Raw genomic sequence first — 18,086 nt, 5'->3', positions numbered from 1 at the left:
GAGAAATTCATCGATGTGAGTATTTTTAACTCAGTTCCATTGTCACTTATGACATGCTTAATTTGCACATCATATTCATTCTGGTCCTTCTTGGTGAAGCTTTTTAATATATCTTGGGTGCAGGTTTTGTCTTCGAGAAAGAATACCCAAGTGTATCAAGAGAAATCATTAACAATAACCATACCATACTGACTGCCACCAAAACTTGCATAATTTTGAGGACCGAATAAATCCATATGAAGAATTTCTAGAGGTCATGTAGTGGTCATAACAGTCTTTGATGAATGATGCTTCTTGGCTAATTTGCCAGCCTCACATGCAGCACAGATGATTCTTGTCGAATTTTACATCAGGAATGCCACGAAGATTATTTTCTTCACCAGGGTTTGCAAATTCGTCACCTGCATGACAAAGTCTTCGGTGCCACAGCCAACCTTTGGTTGCTTTTGCGAGCAAACAAGTTTGGACTAAGGGACCCTTAGAAAAATCCACAATATAAAGATCACCTTTTCTAATTCCCTCAAAGACAAAGGAATTGTCAGAGGCCATGAAGACAATGCATTTGGATGTGAAAAATAGAACTAGCATGCCTAACTCACATAGCTTGCCAACTGACATGAGATTGAATCCAAGAGATTGAACAAGTAAAACATCATCGATGGACTTGTCTTTGGATATAGCAATTTTAACTAACCCAATTACCTTTCCTTTGTTGTTGTCACCAAACGTGATATACTTTAGAGGATAAGTAGTTAAGTTGGGGTCGACAAACAATGACTTGTCTCCGGTAATATGACTAGTGCATCCACTATCCATTATCCATTTGGTACACCCAGAAGCATAGTCCTGCAGAAGAATTAGGCTTTCTTAACCACCCACATCATTGTAGGTAGCTTCAAAACAGTAAAGTGAGCAGGATATGATTTCTTTCGGTAAACATAGTTGTTGCTCTATGAAGTGTGAGAATAGTTGAAAGAATAAGCACTGAAATTCTTTCCAGATGAATGAGCATAGTGATTGTATGAGGTATGCATATACTTATTTTGTCGAACCCTTTCTGCCTGCATGGTTAGTCGAGCAGTAATAGGCAACGCATAAACAATTTTCTTAGGCACCCAAATTGCTTTCTTTGGGGGCCATTTTTGCGGTTTGGTCCAATATAGCGAGCGATAGCCTCACCATGCTGATTCTTGAACAACTTATAGTTATCCAGAGAATCATCATCAGGATATTCAGTTATGGGAGAGTTATATACCGAAGTAATGATGGATCGAGCTTTTTGCTCTTTGCAGGTACCCACACAATACGAGGATATTGATGAGGTTCCCAGTATGAACCGTTTTGATTCAGTTTCCTTTTGAAATGATACCTTCTTTCCTGGGATTTTTGTGAAGAATAGATTTCTTCAAAACGTCACAAAGGGTTTGGTGCCCATTGAGAGATTTGAACATTCCTGTCTGAAGAAGATCCTTCAACCTAGCATTTTCATCAGAAACAGAACCATTTTCCTCGACCGAGGGGTTATCATTCACAGATGATTCAGCATTTGATTCAGCATTGGTTCATTCAAGACATTTTAAGCAAGGTGGACCAAACACTTCAGGCTTCTCCTTAAGTTGTTGGGTGAGAAGAGAATTTTCCCTGATCAAATCCTCATGAGCCTCTCTTAGTGCCTCGAGTTCCTATTTCCTTTTCAGGTAATCATAGGTCAATCTTTCATGGTCTGTTGAGAGAAATTCGTGAAGATTTGACAGTTCTTCCATTTGTGACTAGAGAGTAGCATACTCTTCGGTCAATGAATGATTTTCTCCATCTCCTCAGCCAACAACCCTTCAGATTTCTTGAGGGTTTTATCAATTTTCTCCAGAGAGTTTTGTTGAATATTGGCAATTTTGATCAACTTAGCATGTTCATCCTCATCAGAAGAATATTGATCACTAGAGTGAACCTTGTGATGTTTGGAGGATACCTTTTCTTTTGAGGCCTTGGCCATGAAACAATAGGCAGGAGTTTCATTGTTGCCTGACGTGTTCATGAAGAAGTTTGACGTAGGGGACGAAGCATATGCTATGCCAGCCATGCCAGAGTCGGAATCCTCATCGGATTCTTCATCTTCTTCGGAGTCTGACAATTCTTCTTCATCAGAATCCATTTCCTTGCTGATGTATGACTTGGCCTTACGACAGTTACTCTTGCGGGTTGAGGAGGACTTGGAGGGATTTCTTAAGGAAGATCTTGATGAAGATTTTGAGGTGGATTTGTCCTTCTTCTTGAAGAACTTCTTTGTTTTCTTCTCATCGTGGGAGTCATAGTTCGTGCTCTTTCTTTTGCCTCGATAGTTGCCTGAATCATATCTTCCACTTGCATGGATTTCAGCTTCCTAGAGAGGGCAGTCTGAAATGAAATGTCCTGGCTTTTTGCAATTGAAGCAGGTGTATTCTCCAATAGGTTTTGATGAAGATTTTCAACCACCAGAGTTTCTTGAACCTTTCTTCTGGAACCGACTCTTCATGTGAAGGCGCTAGAATCTTTTCATGATCAACGCCAGATCCTTGTCGAGCCTTTCTAGGTCATCAGAATCTTCTTCGGCATTTCCATCGGATGATGGGTCTGCCACAGCCTTGAGAGCGTGAGTTTTGCATTGACTTGAGCCATAAAGATCTCTTTTCGTTTCTTCTTGTTCCTTATGAGTGTTTAGTCTTTCCATGATATCAGCAGAGTCGAGGGATTTGAAATCAGGGCGTTCACGAATCATCAAGACAAGAGTGTCAAATGAACTGTCGAGAGATTGAAGCAGTTTCTTCACAACTTCATGGTCAGTGATGTCTTTGGCGCCGAGACCTTGAAGCTCATTTGCAATGTCACTGAGGCGGTTGAAGGTTTGCTAACAGCTTTCATTTCCAATGCGCTTGAAACGGTTGAATTTTGCTCGGAGAGTATCAATTTGAGCTTCTTTCTGAGTTGAAACTCCTTTGTTGATCTTCTCGAGGACATCCCACAAATCCTTTGTAGTTTCACACTGATGATAACAAAGAAATTGCGCTCGAGAGAGATGGCCAGCAATTTCATCTTTGGCTTGAGCATCCATCTTAATGAGTTTCTTCTCTTCGTCAGTGCGGGCTTGAGGTATTGCAATAGTGAACCCCAACTGCACCACATTCCACATGTCATCATCTATCGCTCGAAGACATATCTTCATCTTCTCCTTCCAGAAGGGATAGTCCGTCCCATAAAAGATGGGGATCTTGAGATGCGACTTGTAGCTCACTGAAGACATACTTAAACTCTGAGGTGGTTAGAGCAAAATGAGCAGAGTCAAGGAGTACCTTGCTCTGGTACCAATTGTAGGAACGAAGTATGTCTACCAGAGGGGGGTGAATGGGAGTTCTAAAATTTCTTAGGAAATCTCAAAACTCTTGGAACCCAACAGTGGAACGAATGAAAAACATACTACAACAAGCTAAAAACTAAGTACCGAATGAAAACTAAACGTGCATCGAGACAAGACACACAAAGGAAAACATGTCGAATATAAACACGGGTAGAAGATACAAATAGTGGTGCCTGATGGCGGCAAGATATTTGTTCAACCAGTTCGTCCTTCTGCACAAGGACTACGTCTGGTTGGAGGGGTTGTGACTTAACATGGAAGATAAACTCTCTTCACCCTATTCTCCTCGACAATTGGTTCGTTAACCAATGTCGATTACTCATGGTAGATACTTGAAGGCGATCTCCGAACTTTATAGACTTCTTCTTCGAGAACCATAATCACTCTTGGTCTCTGAAGAAATTGACACCTAACCGTCTAGAGAGTTTGCAGCTCTCAAGAGTAATAGGCGGAGCGTACTGGACTTAGATTCGAGTGATGCTAACCACTATCTAATTCTTCGACTCTAGGGGTTTTCTCTTAGTGGATTTTAAACTCAAATCGCTCAAGGAGTGGGTTCCTCAACAATCTTCCTAGAATGAAACGGAGCAGCCACCGGACAAAGCCGACGCGGGGTGACCGTTTATAGCCGCAGCCTTCCTGGATGGGAAATGACCATTTTGGACACGAAGTCCAGCCAATGGCCAACCGATATGTTTGCAACGGTCGGATTTTGGAGCAACGATAACATTACTTGTGGAACAAGTAATGCTAACTCGTCGGTCTGAGACAAATATCTCGCAGCAAAGAGGATCACAGTCTCTTGCTGGCAAGTATTTGCTCAGAACACAAAGAGATTTCTCTCACAACTTTCATAGGATTTGGGTTTAGCATCAGAGAATCAAAGTTTCGAACACTACACCCCTCTTAATAGTACGATGGTCCTATGACTCAATGAAAAGAATAACAACTACGAAATGAACGCTACGTCTTCACTTCGTTTTTAATCTCCTTCGGACGCAGACAATATCCTCGGACAGGCACTAAACCAATTGCTTCACTTTAGCATTTTTTTAGGGGTCACTATTGTTAACATCATCTTCGGTGATAACCTTCGCTGCAACACAGGGAGATTATCTTCGTCGTCTGCATCAAACTCCTCATGATCTCAAGGGCCTGTTAGTCTGTGTGTATTAGCAAACACATAAGTCTCATACTGTTTATGTCAACAAACTCTAAAACATAAGGGGCCTATCATTGCACCAACACCCTCCGTGATCAATTCCCCCTTCGATAGAGTACCAGAAAAGGCCTCCAGATGGGATCGCGGAAAAACAAAAGCTTGTGGCGCGAAAAAAGTGTTTTGGGTGGCTCTGTGTTGGTTTGGGAATATGTGTGAATTTATAGGCTTAAAAATAGGTCAACCGGAGCTACGTGGGGCCCACAAGCTCAGGGGGCGCGCCTACCCCCTGGAGCGTGCTCTGTGAGCTCGTGGCTCTCCCATAGGTCTTCTGGCCTCCTACCGAACCTTCTAGGGTCTCTTTTGGTCAAGAAAAATCATCATAAAGTTTCATCATGTTTGGACTTCGTTTGGTACTGTTTTTTTTAAAGCAAAAAACAGGAACTGGCACTGGGCATTGGGTTAATAGGTTAGTCCCAAAAAATAATATAAAATAGCATAAAATGCATATAAAGCATCCAAGATTGATAATATAATAGCATGAAACAATAAAAAAATTATATATATGAAGACGTATCAAGTATCCTTATGCAGATGTTGCCAAGAGGGTGCCAACCTAAAAATATTAAGCAAGAGCTTAAAGACTTGGATTGAAGCTCTTTCTATCTTAAAGGAAGATATTGCAGATGCCAATGCCCTGATTGAAATGTTGGATGCCATTGAAAATTTCAGACCTCTAACACTTATGGAATCTGATCTTTGGAGAGATATCCAAATTTAATTGGACAAATTATTATAGTAGCAAAAGGCTTATTGGCAACAAAGAGGGAAAATTAAATGGGTTACTCTAGGAAGTGAAAATTCTCAATGTTTCCATGCTATGGCCATAATGCAACATAGGCATAATTATATTAGTTCTTTAACTGGGTCTGACGGGGCTGAGGTTACAAATTATGCTGCCACGACATCACTCTTACATGAATCTTTTGAAGATAGATTGGGCAAATCAGAAATTCAAAACACTACATCGTCCCTCGAGAGTTGCTTGATCTTCTGCCAGTTTACAATGATCTTTCCATTTTGGAAGATCCCTTTACTTCGAGGAGATTGATGCCATCATCAAGGACCTCCCATCCAACAAATCACCAGGACCTGATGGCTTCAATACAGACTTCATCGGGAAATACTAGCCAATCATCAAAGAAGATTTTTATGATCTTTGTCATCAATTCTATAGAGGGGAAGTTTGTTTGCAAAATATTAACAACTCTTTCATCACCCTCGTCCAAAAGAAAAATGGTGTCTCGTGTGCTAATGATTATAGACCAATTTCTTTGCTCAGTTGCACTATCAATTACTCACCAAGCTTCTTGCTAATAGATTACAATCCATCGTCCTGGACTTAATTCATGTCAACCAATATGTCTTCATCAAAATTAGATGTACTCAAGATTGCATTACATGGGCTTATGACTATTTATGTCAATGCCATAGGAGCAAACAACCTACAATGGTGTTAAAGCTAGATTTTGAAAATGCTTTTGATAAGATGGAACATGGTATGATTATGGATATTTTGAAAAACAAAGGTTTTGGAATGAGATGGTGCTATTGAGCACTAAGACTTCTGTTGTTCTCCGAAATGGGGTCCCTAGTAATTATTTCAAATGCAGAAGAGGTGTAAGGCAGGGAGACCTTCTCTCCCCCTTCCTCTTTGTGTTAGCAGCTGATTTCCTACATACCATCTTAAATAATGCCATGCAGAGAGGAGTCATCAAGCCCCCAATCCATTCTTGTCCTGATTTCCCTATCTTAGAATATACTGATGATACTTCGAAAATCATGCAAGCATGTCAAGAAGTTACAACAACTTCAGCAGTTGATGAATCTTTTCTCTCAAGCCTCCAAAATCAATGTTGACTGTGCACGCAATGTTGGCTGGTTTATTTCACTGTGGAAAACATGTTGCCAACTCAAACACAAGATTTTTTGGGGGGGCTTCTTGCAAACATCTTAAACATGAGAGCTCTTTTACAACGCAAGAATTTTTTAATACAGGACTATACTTGTCATTGTGCAATTTGCAGGTTCTAGAAACAAGGGGTCGCCTTTTCTTTCTTTGCTAATTTGCACAATGATGTTGGTCATACATTTGTCCTACATGGGGACCTACCAGATTGGGCCTACAAGAGGAGATTAATCATCTGCAGCAGCTGCTGCTAAATGTCCCTTTTTCATTGGAGATTATCAACTTGGTTGCTTGGGCCATCTGGACCACTCGGAATAACTTTCTATTCAAACACACCATTCCTAGCTTATACATTGCATGAGAAAATTCGAAGAAGAAATTCAGTGGATCACATTCAGAGCAGAGGAAAGATTATAGTGGCTTAGAGCTTTCAGATGACTAGCTCTTTCTTGTATAGTTTTTGTTTGCTGTTGTATTCTTTCATTTTCCTTTCTAGCCTAGATTTTTGTATAGCTCCTTTTGTTTTTCTTTCTGTACAATACTATGTCCTAGCTCTTTCTTGTATAGTTTTTGTTTGCTGTATTCTTTTCTTCTCCTTTATAGCCTAGCTTTTTGTATAGCTCCTTTTGTTTTTTTCTTTCTTTCTGTACAATAACTCTGTACTGTTTATTTGAAAATTAATAAAAATACGTAGCGGAGTCCAGCTGTTCCCTTAAAAAAAGTGACGTGACTAGCCGCCTACACGGCGCATGCATGCCACAAGCTTGGCTAGCTTGGAACCATGTCCGAACACTTTTGTTGGACGGTGGCCGGCCGGCTGCGCGCTTTGGTGCCGACAGTGATCGCCATTACACCGCGCTGCTAAGTTCGTTTGTTGATTCTTTGCGGCTAATTAATCGGCGGTCATGAGGTCCATGGGGGAGGAGGGGTTCGCGCACTGAGCGGGTAGTTCGGTTTGATCATCCAAAAATCAAAGCAAACCAGGAAAAACCAAAAAGTAAAATAAACCAGCCAACGTTGCGTGCACAGTCAGCATTGAAACAAGAAAAACATAAATGAGGTAATTTGTGGCGCAAGTTTGCTTAAATTGGGTCAAATGTGAAGAAAAAAAACTGCTATACGGGGTAATTGTTATCACAAACGTAAAACTATGGGGTAAAGAATGTAATTCACTCTTCTTAAAACCACTCAGTGCAGCAAAAAGATCAAATTGTATACGTTCTAGCATTTGAGAGACCAAAAAGTTATAGTATTAGAGTATAGTGACCATACTTCAACTTTGGCAGTACTTGAGGACTAAGAAGAAAAACAAAACCCTTTTCATTTGAATAATATGAACCTCATTGGCGCATTGATAGCCACACGTTCGCAGCCAGGAAAAGCGCGTGAACAAGGAGGAAAAGGGATGCCGTGATACTGCCAACTCGCCACATTTTCCTTTTCTTTCCGAACGTAGCAACATGCTTCACATGCTAACTCGCCGCTACAAGCGCACCACGAGCCTCCGTATTTGATCTCCTCTGTTGCCTATCAGTCCGCTTCCTGCTACGCCACAGTAGGCGAATAGGCGTGCCCGGGAATCCGGCGTCAGACCGGAGCTGCTTGTGCATGTACCGCCGATACGGCTCAGGGAAGAGTTTTGCGTCATTAACGAAGAGAACAAACGTTGGTGGACGAACAGCAGCCTGCAGGAGAAAAACAAAATTCCTTTGGCTCTGAAGAATGAAAATGCTGCAAGGTAGTTTGTAGATAGAACTGTACAGACTGAAAGAAGTGAGGATCATCTCTTCCCAAATAGGTCACCTGTGTTGTGTAATAAACACGGCCTCTTTTGCCACCTCTTGTTCGTGGTGGTGCTTTGAATGCTACAGCTTCTCTAACCACTTGGTTAAGAATAGAGGTGCCAAGTCTTCTAGACCTTTCCTTTTCAACCAAAGAAGCAGCAGAAATGATCCTGACAACAAATCCATACAGCATATATTAGAGAATGTCAATACAGGACAATATTCTATATGCAGTGCTGGTGTCTAGAACAGAAGTAGCAGGAGGATACTAATACTGGCATAGACGACTCATCAAGGTGGGAAAGTGGGAACCCAGCAAATTTTGCATGTCCAGTAAGCACAGAAAACTTTGGCAAACATAAGTTCATAGAGGAAACACATGTTTCATATGTCAGTTAGCAAGAAAGTTACAGTAACCATGACCCAGTCACCCACTACACCAGCCCTTGGCATTACAGATCTAGTCTATAAGATTCTTGTTGTAGGGACTTTGATGTAACAAAATATGGAAATGATGTTCTAGAAGAAGAAAATTGGAAATGGTTGGCCTTGGCCGCTGCAGGCAGAGCACATAAATTAATCGTTGCAGAGGTATAACCCAAAAGGGTGAAATGTACACACTAAAGCCTGTACGGGGGTATATACAGCTAATATTTGAACGAACAACGAAGTATCAAAGACTGAGATTCTAAAACTAAGATTAGGGTTTTACTTTTCAACGCTGTTCCCATTTATCGCAGAACAGTAAACAATAGGTGCCCAGTCAAGTACACGAAGCTTCTCTCTTACATCCTGTTCATAATGTGTAGTACTCTCATTGTTCTTGTTTGGGATTGTGTCCCATTTGTTCACAACAATGACACATGCCTTTCCCTCTTTCTCAATCCTTTCTGCAATTTTATAATCCTTGATACCGCAAAAAAAAAAATCACGGTGTTAGAATAAACTATATATCTACATGAAATGTTTGTGTGCACATGTGAATGGATTGTTGAGATAAATACCTGCTCCGAGACGCAGGCCATCGCTTCAATAACAAGGGCAACTACATCAGATCGACGAATTGCACTAAATGCACGTTTTACTGAAAGTGTTTCAGTTGTGCTGCCAGCAGAAGCAACTGCTGCTCTCCGTCGGATGCCAGCCGTATCGATGAGTTTGTATTTCTGCGGCATTTGAAATATCAGCATACCAGTGTTGGCTGTGTACTGCACTAATGAAGCAGCTCTGGTGCTTAAATGCTCAAGAGTCTTATGAACAAACCTGCCCATCCACTGTGGTTAACTCAGTATCAATGGCATCACGGGTGGTACCACTAACTGGGCTCACAATAGTTCTATCTTCTCCAACCAAAGCATTTAGAATGCTACTTTTCCCAACATTTGGTCTTCCAACAATAGAAATAGCAGGAACGCGGTTTTCGTCTTCTTCAACATCATCCAATCCTTCTAGTCCCTGTAATGCCTCGACTTCATATCAAAAAGAACTTCGTGAATGTGCCCAATCATTAAGAGAGATGAGTATCATCATGCATGCATGTAAGGCCAAACATTATCTGAACAAATATTACCTCGAACTTTTTCAGTTCCGAACAGACCATATCCAGGAGCTCTCCAGTTCCAGTGCCGGTGATAGCAGATATTGGTAAAGGTGTAAACCTAACAGGAATAGAGGAAAGATGAGCCAAGTAGCAAATAAATATAAATACGGCCGACTGCATAGCTAAAGAAAAAAAAAACATCAAACTTTATGGTAAGAGTGTAACCAGAGTTGGAAGACAATTGATTCTGGCATAAGTTATTGATATTAAATTCTGATACTTTATGCTGTTAAGGCCTATATACAATTTAAACAAGACTAGTACGGTATGTTGTTTGTCTCTTTTATTATAGCAGCACAATCACAAGTTCTCATTAGTCGCTATTGTCCAAAATATAACCTAAAATATCATTCCAACATTGTGTAATCTTTTTGAAATGCAAATGAACTGAATCAATGTAATCACCGTGTGGGTATAGTGTAAGTTGTGCTTTTATAGGCTCACCCTAATGACCAAAATTCTAATGCTTGCATTTGCCCTTTCCGTGGCGATTCACACTTGTTTACAGCCAGTATGATGCACTTGTGTGAGAAGTTGCGACGTAACCAATCAGCAATTTCTATATCAGCTGCCACAAGACCAGCCTGGAGGAATTTGAGACCATCATGTTAGTGAAAACAAGCTTTGGAAGTTTATAGTAACAATGGGTAACTCAAAACTGATAGAATACTATCACTGGCAAGTTATGCATCTTTTGTCAAGAAGAATCTTCTCAGGAACATGAATCAAGAAAAGGCACCAGGGAAACAAAACTTGAGTCGTTAGGAGGTAAATATTGAGCTGTTCATATTAGAATAAACCGAGCTAGTACGATTAGAAGATCGAATTACAAAAGTAACAGATAAAATAGTTGCTGAAAATATAATCGCCTAAACCTGCCTGACCATCCACAAGGAAAAGAAGGACAGCTGCTTCTTCAACGGCAGCAACAGCTTGCTTCTCAATCATAGATGGCATCCTAGCAATAGCAGCTTCTCGAGAGGCCATTGGAATCCCATCCATACCAACAGTAGTTGTGATTGCAAGTTCTTCCATTACACCTGCTTGAGACTTCGATAGAGTAATCACACCCCCAGTATCAATAACCATAAACTCTTGATCACCCCAATAAGATCGTCCATACAAACGATCCCTTGTTACACCAGGTTCATCAACAACGATAGCCCTATTGCCCTGTTAGGTATCAGAACACAATACATATCAATTTTTGCATTCGGATCAGACATATAGTGGTGTACATTGCAGAAACAAACTATGTAAGTAAGTGGAATACCCCGACAAGCCGATTGAATAGTGCAGATTTACCCACATTAGGTCTACCAATAACAGCCACCTTTGGAAGCTTACTGTCTGGGATCTGAGTCATGAATTGAACGGTAAATTGGTTAACTTTGTTTTCCACAATCCACATTACAACAGTGTCTTCATTAGCATGTCAATTAGACGACTCATTATTAGAACATGAAGATACACCGACATGTTTAGATGTTGATGTCTTATCCCTCATGGTTCTTCTTTTCTCCCGAACATCACCATCTGAAAAATGTCGACATGTAGTCTATGAACCAAGTGAAGTGAATGAAGCTTTTAGAGGAAAAAAACCAGCACATGGCAATGGATACCCATTACCCACGTATCCTGCGGGTAAAAACCCTATTAGGGTAAGGACATGGGACAAAAAGTTACCCATGGGTATATAAATAGGGAAATCTTGAACCCATTGGGTAGAGCGGGTATGGGTATGGGATTATATAACCCATACCCATATACCCATGTACCCATATGAAATCTATATGAACTCAAAATTATCTCTACACTTTGTCATGAATTTGTGATCTCAAAATGTATGACTATGTGATGATGTTTTGATGTGTTGTTGTTTACAAGAAAGTGATGTTGTTTATAAGTGTGTGTTGTTGTTTATAGATTATAATTATGTTGTTGTTTATGACTATGAGTTGTTCAAACTGATGCTTCGCAAACATGGGTAATTTTACCCACGGGTACCCATCTACCCTGTCGGGTAATGGGCATGAGAAAGAATTGTACCCATTGGCGGGTATGGGTAAGGGTGATGGGTATGCTCAGAGAGGATGGGTAAGGGTATGGGGTGGCTCCACCCGTACCCAAACCCTACGGGTGCCATCCCTACACCTCAGTATATTCTTCTTGAAAAACACAATATTTATAGTTAACAATGTTATTTTGTTGCAACACTTGAAACTAAAGGCTAAACTGTCTATAATTGTCTTGCTAGTTACCAACATCTACTAGTTGACTAGGGTCCATAGGCAATCATAATATTCACTAATTGCTATGACCAAAAAAGAACCGAAGTTAAAGGTGCCACACAGTTGAACCACGCCTTCAAATTTCTAAATACAGGAAACCTTAACACCACCCATATAGCCACCAATTGACACAAAATTCCTCGTCGGGTTGCTCTACAGCATTAGGTGTTCAGAGCCAACACTCCGACCACACTGTATTGTATAATTGTAACAAGGGTATGTTCGGCATTGTTACCGGAGGCTTCAAAGTTCTCACTATAAATGCCAAGGGAATGAATGACGAAGCAAAAGTGAAAAGACGTCCAGTAATTTGCCTGACCAGAGGCAGCATACAAACGGCGACCACGACCACACCGCACGAGACATGTGGAGATCAAATGATAAATATGCCCACTCACCGACGCGTAGCTCCCGGTCGAGCCGCGCGGCGAGGTCGGCGGCGGCGCGCCGCGCCTCTTCCTCCATCGCCTCCACGTCCAACTCCTCTTCTTCCTCCTCGTCGCTGTAATACTCATCATCCTCCACCCCTTCTTCTTCCTCCTCTCCATTTTCATAGGCGGGTTGTTGGGCGGCAGCGGTCCGGAGCCCGCGACCGGGCGCGGGAGGAGCGAAGGAGAGAAGCAGCGGGCGAGGGGCAGCAGCCCTGGAGACGAGGGGCAGCAGGCGTGGAGTGTTCGGGGTTTTGGAGGCGGGGTGCAGGATAGGCGGACGCGAGGAGGAAGAAGTGGAGGGCATGGCCATGGCGCGCCGTAGAGCGCGAGGCCGGGGGCAGCGGGAGACGAAAGGGGATAAGGCTGGTCGTGGGAAAAACTTAGGCCAATTCTCACCGACCCAATAAGGCCAGGAGTAACGGCACCGAAAAGTAAAATTGCGCGGTTCCATGACATGATATAGCGTCGTATCTTCAGCCGTCCGTTGCGTTTTCAAGATTGATGCGAGAGATTCGTGTATAAGCTTAGAACGATTCACTTTTCTTATACATATAAAATACCACTGACGGTTTTGACATATACATTTTGTTGTATCTGACGCACGCAACTAGATCCCAACCTATTGACTCAAAGCGAGGATGAAAATATCTCCATGACGCGGTTTCTATTCCTTCTTCCTCGCTCTTCTCTTTCTCAGTTCGCCTCCCTGCCTTTGCTTCTTCCTCTGCTAGATTTCAGCATTGTAGTGCATCTCCTTCTCCATTCTTCTTCATTTCTCCATAGTTAGAGCTACTCCAACCGCTTATAGATCAGCTTTAAAATCTAATTCCTCCGAGTATTTCTCCCTTGTTATAGATCCAGCAACCAGTTACAGTTACTGGATAATTTGTCTTAGTTTTTTTTTTGTGAAATCTTGTTGAGAACGGACGTTTGGCTCCCGGGAGCCATGGAGGCCTTTCTTGAAAACAAATCAAAATTTAAACTTTTCGGTTTTCAAAAAATCTGAAAAAAATTGTGCAAGTAAACAAGCATGTTATGTCTATGTGTGTAAAATTTTACAATGAAAAACGTTGAAATGTGACCTGTATAAAAAAGACAAATTCATGGCCTGGGAGGATGAATAGTATCATGTGTTAAAAAGCCCCATATTTGTCTTTTTTGAACTGCCCTCATTTCAACTTATTTTGCCCTGAAAATTTACACACATGTGAGTTATCCTTCATGTATATGTGTGATTTTTTTAGAATTTTTTGAAATGTAGAAAATATGAAATTCGACAAAATTCAAAATTTTCAAAACCGAGCTCCATGGAGATCGGCCTCCAATATATGTTTTTCAATTACATTCTTTATGAAAGTGCTTCTCCAACAAAAAAAGTCACAAATTTGTTACTTCTATTTTCTAACAAATTTTTTCATTTCATTAAATAAGAAGTTCATCATATTTCACAGATGACACATTCTGTAGAATTTTCACATATCAGTCCGTACTATGTGTATGAATTTACATATGTAACTCATTTTACTATAAAATCAATTTAATCAGGATGTTTTATGATAATCAATGTATGAATGGAAGCTTCTTGGATCTTTTAACAATGGTTCAAATCCCAAACACTTGTTTGACATCAAGGTATAATTTTGCAGAGCTGGTTATTTTTTATATTAGTGAATCAAGCTTCCAGCAAGCTTTATTACGATGATATTACCGTACTATACTAATTCTATATTATTCCAAATTTAGCATCATTGATACGCAGGTTGCTGAACAAAGCTTCACAAATGAACAATATGAAGATTTTTCAGATGAAAGAGATGTTCTCTCTCAACCAAATCTTAGGTACCAAACAAGTATATTAAATTCACATTAATATTCATATCTGGATTATTATAAAACCTTTTACCTGATGTACATGATTTTTTAAAGGGTCAATTTTGATGAATACAACGATGAACAGGAAGAGGTTCAATCGAAATTTGGAAAAGGTGGAACAAATCATGTTCATGAAGAACTTGTTAACACTGAAAATCCGTCTCTGGATGAAGATTATTTATTTTCAGCATATAAACTTGGTGATGAAGAAGGCACTGCTAATCCAAAAGATAATAGGTATAATTTTCATATTGCCTTACATATAAAATATAGATAGAACTAATTGTTATTACTTCAGTTCATTTGTAAATGGAGCTATTAAATAAGGTATTAGATCATATTGTCAAGATAAATCTTTGGATATGTTCAAGACATATGTTGGTATGAAGTTTGGATCTCTACTTGAAGCATATGACTTTTACAACACATATTCTTGGGTTCTTGGATTTAGCATCAAAAATGGAGACAATTTTGTGAACATCAAAGATATTAAGACAATGCAAGAGTACAAGTGTCAACACAGTGTGAGTATTATTTAATTTATAATTAGCACAATTATTTTGTAAGGTATCGATGAGTAACGTATTAATTTCAATAGATATATTTAATTACACAGGGTGTAAATAAGAATGCAATTAAATCAACCACTAGATGTGGTTGCAGAGCGGAATTAAGGGTACATTTGAATGATTCTGGAGAATGGTATGCCAAAAGTTTCAAAGAACACAACCATGACCTTGTTGAAAGTTGTGTTGAAAAAGAAACACATGTGTTCTCATCAGCGTATTGATCCAGCAGCCAGAGAACTTATTAAGCATCTGAGACAAAATAATGTTTCACTTACAACGGTAAATTCTTTCATACCAGACATCTATGCTTCAACCATTAAAGTTCTGTTTAGTAAAAGGGAACTTAGAACTATGTGTTCTCAAATTGCAAGCGAGAACCTACAAAATGATATTGCTAAGACCTTCAAAAAATTTAGATACAAAATTGCGCAAGATGATAGGTTTTTACTTACTGCACAAGTTGATGATGATAATAGGCTAAAGGCTATACTGTGGACCAGTGGCCGAAGTAGGGCATTTTATCAGTACTTTGGTGATGCAATCACATTTGACAAAATTTATGGTACAAGCATTTACAATATGCCATTTGGCATGTTTGTCGGTGTTAGTAATCATTTTGAGAGTGTCATTTTTGCTGGAGTATTGCTTAAAAAAGAAAAGGTTGAAAATTTCAAATGGGCTTTTAAGGAATTTGTGGCAACGATGGGTGGAAAAGCTCTTGTTATGATATTTACTGGTATGTTCTAACTAAATTCTTAGTTAGTATGTGTGTTTTTATTAAGTTCATATTGTTAAGATTGAGATTAAATTGCAGATCATGCACTTGCAATTGCAAATGCAGTAAAAGCAGAATTACCAAAGAAAACTAATAGATGATGTAAATGGCATGTCCTAAAGAGAGCTCATGAACTTCTTGGTCAAACATACAAGAAGCACAAGACTTTTGCAGATGATTTCCACAAATTAGTAAACCATATGCCTACGGTTGAAGAATTTGAAAAATCTTGGAAGATTATAATTGAAAATTATTGTTTAAAGGACGACGTTTTCATGACAAGATCTTACGAGGTCAAAGAAATGTGGGCTAAACCGTACTTTCAAAAGATTTTCTGTGCAAGGATGTAGTACTCTAGGTCATCATGTAAGTTTTCGAGGTAGCTTTTCAAAGGTGGTTTATGTTCTTCATCTACCCAACAGCTCCAAGCACATTCATCACCCTTCATCTCAAATAATTAGTATTACATAAACAAAAAGGAAATGAAAGTGATACATTTGGTCTACAATAATTACTTGTAAATACCTGAAGAGGGCAACCAAGGAAACGATGTCCACCATTCTCTATGCCCCATGCTACACGACGAGCAGGTTTAAGATTGTGAATGCATCTTCTTAGTGTATATTGATCTATGTCATTCCAACTTTTATCATTCGCGGTTCTATAGATAACATCATCAAAAACTACTTTACCAACGCCCTGATAAACATATCAAAACAGTTTCACATAAGTACACTGCACATAGGATAGAACAAATAAGAAAAACATACTCACATCATTGTAGTATTCTATCTTTAGAACACTTGTTTAGTCCACAACTTTTCATATAACAAAACTTCCACCTATGTATGTAACTATAACATCCCAAAATTCCAAATCTTGGAATGTTATAGTAAATAAATATTTATGACTGTTTGTATGATTGTTGTGTGAAATTGTGGTGAAATTTGGAAATTTCAGAGGCATTTGAGTTTTATTTGAATTTGGATTCAACTTGGCATTTGAAAATTCATTTCAAAAATCCCTGACAAATACTTTGTTCAAAAAGTACGAGAGGAGATAACATGACACTCCAAAAATGTCAGATGAAAATAATGCCAAGAGTTGGAATTCAAATTTGTTTTAGTTGAATTTTCAAAAATATGTTTTTTATAAACTTTTGGTTTTTGCCTCCGAAAAATAGTTCACCTTAAAGGATTTATTTTTCTGATTATTCTATATATATATATATATATATATATATATATATATATGTCCTATATAAAACTATAGCTTATTTCTGGGACCTCCTATAGGGCGCCTTCAGCGCCGCGCAAGGGATCTGGCGCCCGCAGCAGCTGTTGGATGGGCCGGCCCACGATCACGCAACAAAAGCAACGCGAAAAATGACAGCCAAAAATACCTCCCCACCGGGATTCGACCTCGCAAAATGACAGCCACTGCACTAGCTAACTGCTAGCGGATATTCACACCACAAAAGTTTCAATAAACCAGAAAGTAGATGCGGTATTTATTGCACAATACACTGTGGCATTTATACATTTCAATTATTGAAAATATGTTCAAATATTACGGATGGAGTTCTCGGGCATGCAAAAAAAATCCGCATATTCAAAAATAGTTCTGAATACACATTGAACATTTTCTTAGTATAGGGTGAACATTATTCAAAGAAACACAGAACATTTTTCCAAAATATGCTGAACTTTTTTTGAATACATGCTACAAAATTTCTCTGCACGATGAACATTTTTTATACACACTGAACATTTTTTCAATGTATGGTGAACAATATTCAAATACACGTAGAACTTTTTTTAAATACGATGAACTCCTTTTGAATGCATGCTGAACAAAATTTCTATACATGATGAACATTATTTTATACACACTGAACATTCTTTCAATGTATGGTGAACATTTTTCTTCAATACGGTTAACAAAAAATTGGAATTCAGAACTATTTTTGAAATGTGAACAAAATTAGAAAACATGAACAAAATTTGGAATTTCGAAAAACATTTTCTGAAAAGTCAAACGAATTCCGAAAAATCTGAACATATTTTGGATATTGAAAATAGTTCATCCAATTCGAAAATAGTTCATCGAATTTAAAAAAGTTCACCGACTTCAAAAAAAGTTCATTAGTTTTGAAAAAGGTTCACAAACCTGAGAAAAAGTTTATCGAACTTGGAAAAAAGTTCATTGAATTTGGGAAAAGTTCATCGACTTCAAAAAAAGAGTT

General features: G+C 39.1%; 1 protein-coding gene across 1 annotated transcript; it reads right to left on the bottom strand.

Moving 5' to 3' along the window:
- Window positions 1-7,687: 7,687 nt before the first annotated feature.
- On the bottom strand, window positions 7,688-13,026 carry LOC119295209 (GTPase Der-like). Its single transcript, XM_037573575.1, has 11 exons — window positions 12,593-13,026; window positions 11,381-11,439; window positions 11,177-11,260; window positions 10,783-11,076; window positions 10,348-10,487; window positions 9,874-9,961; window positions 9,567-9,758; window positions 9,308-9,469; window positions 9,016-9,209; window positions 8,323-8,473; window positions 7,688-8,204 (listed from the first exon to the last, which is right to left on the bottom strand). Exons 1-11 carry the CDS (start codon window positions 12,933-12,935, stop codon window positions 7,992-7,994), a joined length of 1,920 nt encoding a protein of 639 aa, XP_037429472.1. The 5' UTR covers window positions 12,936-13,026; the 3' UTR covers window positions 7,688-7,991.
- Between the last annotated feature and the right edge of the window lie 5,060 nt (window positions 13,027-18,086).

This window comes from Triticum dicoccoides, chromosome 4B (genome assembly GCF_002162155.2).
Source record: "Triticum dicoccoides isolate Atlit2015 ecotype Zavitan chromosome 4B, WEW_v2.0, whole genome shotgun sequence".
Taxonomy (NCBI): domain Eukaryota; kingdom Viridiplantae; phylum Streptophyta; class Magnoliopsida; order Poales; family Poaceae; genus Triticum; species Triticum dicoccoides.
Note: the sequence above shows the minus strand (reverse complement) of the source record. Positions and strands in the feature narration are given on the sequence as shown.

What these genes read in the sequence shown, in the direction of transcription:
- LOC119295209 (XM_037573575.1), bottom strand. Translation starts at nt 12,935, where the DNA reads ATGGCCATGCCCTCCACTTCTTCCTCCTCGCGTCCGCCTATCCTGCAC. An exon ending in CGACCGGGAGCTACGCGTCG is followed by an intron (nt 11,440 to 12,592) that starts GTGAGTGGGCAT and finishes GACATTTTTCAG; the next exon opens with ATGGTGATGTTCGGGAGAAA. An exon ending in TGGCCTGCGTCTCGGAGCAG is followed by an intron (nt 9,210 to 9,307) that starts GTATTTATCTCA and finishes TGCGGTATCAAG; the next exon opens with GATTATAAAATTGCAGAAAG.